This window comes from Phytophthora cinnamomi, assembly GCF_018691715.1.
Source record: "Phytophthora cinnamomi strain GKB4 chromosome Unknown Contig104, whole genome shotgun sequence".
Classification (NCBI taxonomy): domain Eukaryota; phylum Oomycota; class Peronosporomycetes; order Peronosporales; family Peronosporaceae; genus Phytophthora; species Phytophthora cinnamomi.
Genome location: NW_027151037.1, coordinates 1,103,830 through 1,111,558, shown reverse-complemented (window position 1 = coordinate 1,111,558; position 7,729 = coordinate 1,103,830). Strand labels below are relative to the sequence as shown.

General features: G+C 51.0%; 1 protein-coding gene across 1 annotated transcript; it reads right to left on the bottom strand.

The window, feature by feature from the left end:
* Window positions 1–5,685: 5,685 nt before the first annotated feature.
* On the bottom strand, window positions 5,686–7,353 carry IUM83_06120 (Calcineurin-like phosphoesterase; the record flags this gene model as incomplete). The annotated part of the gene is made up of 1 exon (XM_067930301.1): window positions 5,686–7,353. One exon carries the CDS (start codon window positions 7,351–7,353, stop codon window positions 5,686–5,688), a length of 1,668 nt encoding a protein of 555 aa, XP_067782786.1.
* Window positions 7,354–7,729: the final 376 nt, after the last annotated feature.

Sequence of the window (7,729 nt, the reverse complement as noted above, 5' to 3'; positions counted from 1 at the left end):
AAACGAAATTGCAATTCCCCAACGCTGTCCCCAGATTGCTGGAGCTGGGGATTGTGCTGCTGCTACACATACCCTGTCAAAATCGTTTTCTAGCCTGGAGGGAGGACGCCTCTCAATTGGAAATTTCCACTATATCGGCATGCAAACAAGTGTCATGGAGATGCTGTAGTTGCCCGCGCCGGATGCGGCGCTCCGCCTGCTGGCCTCCCACCCCCTGCGCAGCCCGCCACTGTGAGTGCCTCTGGCGACGGAGGAGATTCTGCGCGCGAAGACGCTCCGGCTGAGACGAAGCGCGCTCCTTCCGGGTACCCCGAGTACCGGTACGTGCCACAAGCGCTGCAGCGTCGTTGCCTTTGTCTTCCATGGCAACCGGAGAAACCAGGGCCTTTATCCATGCTGTACAGTACGAGTGTGTACCGTATCTTTGCTGGAGATTCACCGTGCAGTTGGTGACGTTGACTGCGTTCCGGCCGCTGTCGCGATTTTTATCGGGGCGGCGTACATGTAAACGTACACTTACTTCGAAGTTGCTCATTCTGTGCGTGATTCGTAGAGTCGCGACGGCATTGAAGGACTTTTGCAGCTTCACCAACATGCTTTGATTTGATCCGTCGAACCAACGGCCTAACGAATTGCTTTATGTGGAACATACATGTAATACGTGTATAATACTCGGCCTACTTACACGGATTGGGTGGTTTCTTCCTTAATGATCGAAAACTCGTCGTATACCGTGCCGGTGGCAGCCTCGATCATCGTGACCGTAAGGTTTGTCGGCGTGACCGACAGAGTCGTGATGCCGTAGTGTTTGTTGTCCATGATAGCAAGCCACTCCGGCGATGGAGGGTTCTTGAACTGGTAAAGACCCTCCGAGTTACCCGCAATGCCCGCGATAACGTGGACAGGAGCCTTCGGGTTCGTGTACGTCTTGCCATCCTTGGACACACCGTCCATAATGGCCTTGCTGTTCTTCGTGGGGTAGTGTCGCTCGTAGGCGTGCACGTGGCCCTGGTACACCAGGTCCACCTTGTACTTGATGAGCAGATTCTCGAACGCCTTTTGCACTTTAAGAGACTCGTATTTGTCGTTCGGAACACCACTTGCGTCGCAGGATCGGAGGGTGTACAGGGGTCGGTGCATGCCAACGACGATCCAAGGCACGTTAGCACGATTGGCGTGAGCAGCCTTGAGGTCGGCTTCCAGCCACGCTAGCTGGTTGCCGAAGTTGCCGTATGTGCGTTTGGTGTAGTACGCGTTGCTCGGCGCGTTAGGGAAGTCCGTCTCGGAAGATATCGTGGTAAAGTGAACGGACCCGTACTCGTACGAGTACCACATGTTGAGAGTGCCGCCGCTCTCAGGCGAAGGCATCCGGAAGCGAGCATTGAATGCCGAGTAGTTGCCAAGCTGATCCTTCTTGCTCGTTGACAGGAGACATGTAGGGGAATGGCACTCGGCCTCGTGGTTGCCCACCACCACCATGTACGCCATTTGACGCATGACGTTGGTGAGGGAGTTCATGAACTTGTTGAAGACCTCCTCGTAGAAGAAGCCGAACGCGGTCTTCGCGGTCAGGAAGTCGTTGTCGGCGTATGAAATATCTCCCAAGTGGTAGATAAAGTCGACCTTGCCCGCCAAATCGTTCACGTATTTGTTGGTCGCCACTGAGTTCGCTTCGGTGCCCATGTCGCCGAAGACAGCGACGACGAACGGGCTCTCATCGCCACTTGAACGAGCGGTCTTGAACGAATTCACCTCACTCTGGAGCTTCGTCTCGGTGGTGCTTCCGACCTTGTAGAAATACTCCGTGTTCGGCTTGAGCCCGCTGACAACCGCGTGGTAGTTGTACAGTTCGTAGTCTTCGTCCTTGTAGTACGTCTTCGTCTCGATCTTGGCGTCCTTTACGTGGGTGAGTTTGGCCTTGCTGGTGCCGATCCAGACCGCGGGAGACTTCTCCAGGGCGAACGTAGTCCAGGAGATCGCCATACCGGTGCCGGCCTCCTCCCCGGCAAAGGCCAAGTGGAACTGCTGGGGCACTCTCGTGTGGTCGCCCGACTTGGAAACACGGCACGCCTGGGACGGCGTGACGTCGCCGAACTGGTACTTCAGGGCGCACTTTTCTTTGGGCACACAGCTTAGCGAGGACCACTCGTACACGCACGTTCGGTCGTCCGTGTTAGTCTGCTTGGCCGAGTCGGTGGACCCGGTGGCATCGTCGTCGCTGAAGAAGTTCTTGATAAGAGACCCGAAGCCGGCGGACTTGGCTGACGTGGCAGCGCACATGGCGCTCGCAACCACCGCGAGCTCGTAAACCACGCGAGTCCGCATAAGTTGAATGATTCAGCAGTTCGCCGTCTGAAGTTGCTGTTGTCTACCGAGTAGCTTGCAAAAGCTCGACTGTGTGAGACCTTCTGGTGAGGTATTCAGCGGTGTTCGCGAATCGCGAGTGGCAGTTGATTATGTGTGAGGGTATTGCATAGCGGTGCTGCGGTCCCATCCTGAAGTTGATCTCCTCCATGCCTTCGTCGCGGTGGATTACCTAACTGCAAGTCCAACGAGCAAAGCAACATCGCTCGTCCTGCAGGGACAACAAGATGAGAACAGCTATTGTCACAATCCAGAGAGCCGGTTTTGTTCGCACTTTTTCTAGAAATGAACTACATTCCAACGAGGCTATCACAAAAGCACGCCAGCGTTCGATACGAAAACAAACGTTAATATTCTGTCCTTCATTTCCCACCGCCAGACGCCTCCCGCATCAGCACGCAGCTCCACCCCCGCTCGATCCGCGTCCTTCCTCCTTGATGAGGTGCTACAGCATGTGTCTCCAAGCGTACGCGCCGCCGAATGCCTCGACAAGCAGCATCTTGGAGGACTCCTTTAAGCGCCGCTCCGACACCGTGGATTGCTGACATGGAAGCGAGGTCCCAGTGATGCTGCCGAAGACGCCACATGCGTTTAGCGACGCACGGATGCATGCACGAGTGCGACGTTCGCCCCTGTGACATCCCAGGTGCACGCAGCAACACTCGAGTTGTCGCTACATCCCATGCTACGTGTAGAGGTGGGTTGGTGCTGCCACGCCAGATCAAGACATTGTCGGAGTGTCTACACGCTGAAGTAGATCCGAGGGCGTGGAGAAAGATCCCAACAAGGAAGGCATTCTGCACGCAGCGGTACGACCTCCTCCCATCCGCCGCCTGAAATACACCATCAGCGCACGTCATTTTACAAGGTTCGAAGCGTCGGAGGCATCATACATGTAATAGCAGATCGGAATAATGGCATGCGTTATCTAATACGTTTATTACATACCGACTTTAACGAGTGGCTCTTTTGACGTACCTCAAAATTAATGTGCCCATGCGCATCCACTGGGTGATCCAATACGCAGACAAGTACCATTGTCTACATTTTTGAAGAGAGAGCTCAACTGACGGATAAGTGCACGGACACTTGCTAGGTTTGACAGGCAAAGCATAAGCCAAGTAGCTCTTCCCGTGGTGCCGTGGTGGGCGGGCTGAGCCCATTTCTGTGTGTGCAGTGCATCAAACACCTTTCGTGTTCACTACTTCAAATAAACGGTGTGTGCCACATTATCTAACGCTATAGCGACGTTCTTTTCATACTCTCGTAATAGAACTCAATTCAGCAGTTACTCACGTTCGCTCAAAACCACCTGTAGTTCCGGCGTGCATAATTGAAGTTGGTTTGTATTATTTAGTTTTATTAGCTTTGTACTAATTATTAAACCAGTTCAGAACCGGCTCTCTGGCTTGTAGCAATAGTCTGTCCCAACAAGATGGTGTGCGTTTTGAACGGGAGAGCCGAAATTGTCGTCGGCCGTCAAGGAATTGTGGCTCGGATCGACTCTTTGCCGTTCGAGCCTTAATTTTGCACGACCAGCTGTAGGCGCGGCGTAGGAATTGCGCCGTCTGGGTCGACAAGCGAAGCTACTGTATTTGACCAAATCTTGTGTTGAAATGACATAGGTGTCGAAATATTTTGCTAAGGCTGCGGAGCTGGGAAGCCAAGGAATTCCATGCCGTGCTTCCCGCAGGCGGATTCTTGCCGGAGAGAATCTTGCTGGATAGACGCACCTTCCGATGAATCAATGCCCGTGCTGTACAATAGTACATGTACGTACGCGTAATCGAGCCGATCTTTGCCTGCCTTCACCGTTCCCTTGTGGCTCGATTCTCTGTCGCTACAGATAGACGCATGTAGGTGTATTATAATAGCGAACCCCAGCGCGACTGTATGCAGTGTTGTTGCTGATGAAGTTACGCTCCAAGGAGCAAGTCGTGTCATAAACCTGTTTAGCAACGTTTTGCACTTTCACTGAAGCTATGCGGCATAGTTGATGGACCTTGCTAAAGAATTCACCATAAAGTAAGCCTTAGCGGGCTCAATGCATTGGACAATACGCATTCAGGATAGTACCATGACTCGTCATTCTTGCCAAAATTACTCATGTTTTAATGTTTCTCTAGGATTTTTGCAATTATCTAATTGAGAACTGTAGTTGCCGGAGCTATTTCAGGTTTTGGAGCTATTTTGGCAATGCTCCAACTTGGAGTTGCAGAGGTACCTGATAGCTCCCCGCCGGTATTTTATCCGTGATTTATTTCCCGATTACTGACATACTGCCCCCCTCTGTCCTAATTCCTCTGGGAGGTATTACTCTAACAGAAAACACGTGTGGTACGGCGCTCACATTCGGCGGCCACGGGAAGCGACACTTTTATCGTTGAGGCTGTGGATGTTTTATTTGGTGAACGTGGGAGTAACGATGTCCAACGTAGATAAGCTGAGGTGCACAACATCAGTTTCGATCTGGAAATGCTATAGCTGTAGCTCTGTAAATGGATATTTATTATAATTCTACTAAGACGGAGAAATTATTATTATACAGCCGTAGCCGCAGGTACGACGGATACAAAAACTCGATAAATGTGAAGTAGAGTGCACCCTGAGCGCGGACGGCATTATCCGTGGAAAATAAAATGAAAATAAAGAAATACACGTCATGATCAAGTAAAAACGAGTGGATTGAACTAAACCTCGACTGCGTTTTGGTTGCACGAAACTTTAAAACATATGTGACTTGAGGTCACATTTATCGCTACTGACCTTGAATTCGTCGTACTTTATCGCAGACCTTGATTTCAATTTTCCATCAATCAGAGGGGACCGAGGTTGCGATAAAGTATGACGAAAAAGTAGAGAACTTTCGTTTCTGGAGCTGGAGCTATATAAAATCCAGATAATAATAGAAAATATGATATAATATGGTAATAAATTACGGATAAAATACAAGCAGATAATCCAATACTTAACTCCAGTAGAGCTATTGGGTACTCCAAGGAGTTTATTTTTGGAGCATTGTCAAAATAGTCCCAAAACCCGAAATGGCCCTGTAAACTACAGTTCTCTAATATCGTTCCTTAGAGGCTAAGCAAACGAACAGGTATTATATTTCAATCTCAGCAACATACTGTAGCAGTATACAGTACCAAAATTTGTAAAACAAACAGACTGTCCAAAATAACAGATATTGAACGCGGACAGAATTTCGACATCACAGAACATATTCAACAGGATATGTGATAAGCCAATAATGGCTCCTGAGTCTCTAGACTCTGGATAAAATAAAAATCCAGAGAACCAAGCTAAGGTGCTCAGTCTTTATCCCCTCTGACTAGCCCCTGCATCCTTGACGATCGAAAACTCGTCGTACACCGTGCCGGTCGCGCTCTCAATCATGGTGAGGGTAAGATTCGTCGGAGTGACAAACAGTTTACTGATGCCGAAGTGTTTGTTGTCCATCAGGACGAGCCATTCTGGCGAGGGTGGGTTTTTGTACTTGAAATGGCCTTCAGGTCCTCCCGCTGCTCCAGATATCACGTACACAGGAGCCTGCGGATTCGTGTAAGTCGCGTCGTCTTTGGAAACACCGTCCATAACGGCACTGCTATTCGCTGTCGGATAATGTCGCTCATACGCGTGGACATGGCCCTGAAGCACCAGATCAACCTTGTACTTGATGAAAAGTGCCTCAAAAGCCTCTTGCACATTCCGAGCCTCGTAGTCGTTGTTGGGCACGCCATTCGCATCACATGAACGGATCGTATACATCGGACGGTGGATGCCAACGACAAGCCATGGCACATTCTCGCGGTTGGCATCGGCCGCCTTTAAATCCGCTTCCAGCCAAGCCAATTGGTTTCCGAATTTACCGTACTTCCGTTTTGTGAAGTACGCGTTGCTTGGCGCGTTCGGGTAGTCCGTCTCCGATGAAAGTGACGTAAAGTGGACGGTACCGTACTCGTACGAGTACCACATATTTAGCACACCTCCGCTCTCGGCCGACGGCATCCTGAACCGGGAATTGAAGGCCGAGTAGTTGCCGAGCTGGTCCTTCTTGCTCTTCGACAGCAGACACGTCGGGGAGTGGCATTCCGCTTCATGGTTTCCGACAAGCACCATGTAGGCCATTTGCCTCATGACGTTGGACATGGAGTTCATGAATTTGTTGTACACTTGCTCGTAGAAGAACCCGAATACGTTCTTAGCTGTTAGGAAGTCGTTGTCAGCGTACGAGATGTCACCTAGATGGTAGACAAAATCCACCTCATCCACAAGACTGTTGACGTACTTGTTGGTGGCGACTGAGTTGGCGTCTGCTCCCATGTCGCCGTACACTGCAATGGTGAAGGGGCTTTCGTCTCCAGCAGCTCGCGCTGTCTTGAACGAACTCACGAAACTCTGGAACTTAGCCTTTGAAGCACTGCCAACCTTGTAAAAGTATTCCGTGTTGGCTTTCAAACCGGTCACGACAGCGTGGTAGCTGTAGAGCTCATAGTCGTTGTCCTTGTAGTACGACTTGGTCTCGATTTCTGCGCCCTTCACTTTGGCTACGTTGGCCTTGCTGGTACCAATCCACACGGCGGGGTTCTTCTCAAGCACAAAGGTTGTCCACGAAATGGTCATGCCCGTGCCCGCTTCTTCGCCGGCGAAAGCCAAGTGGAGTTGTTGCGGTTTTCTGGCTGAGTCGCTCGAGTCTCTCACACGACAAGCCTGTGAGGGTGTCATGTCGCCGAATTCGTACTGCAGCGAACACGAGTCGGCTGGCTCGCAACTGAGCGAGGACCATTTGTACACACAAGCATTGTCGTCCACGGCGCTATCCTGAGAACCGGTGCTGCGTGAGGCGGCCTGGGCCGCACTCCCCGACGCCTTTGAGCTGTCACCACCACCACCGAAGAATTTCTTGACGTGTTCCACGAAGCCGGTCGACTCCGCTGACACCACGGAACACACCGCGATAGCGACGAATAAAGCGCTCATCTTCATGTTGGCTTGCCCACTTTTCCCACTGCAATCCAAGTGTTGCTCAGCGTGCTCAAACCCAAATGGCATGGCTCACGCCGATAAAGCAAGTCGTCTCTGGGCCAGCACCATCTCGAGATTGTTGTACGATGTGCATGTACCTCCCGTGCACTAACTGAACCTTCCCGGCTCACGTAGAGGCAGCAGCAAGATCAGAGTCCAACGGTTACTGTACCACGAGTAAAGACTACGTACAGTATATAAGTGTACATGTATCGCGCTCGAACAGCAAACGATTGGACTTCAACCTTCAAATCAGAGCGTGTCACGCCGAACCACCTTGACTCAACGGTGATATTTAGACATGACACTCGCCTTAACTGGAATCTCGTTCTGATAG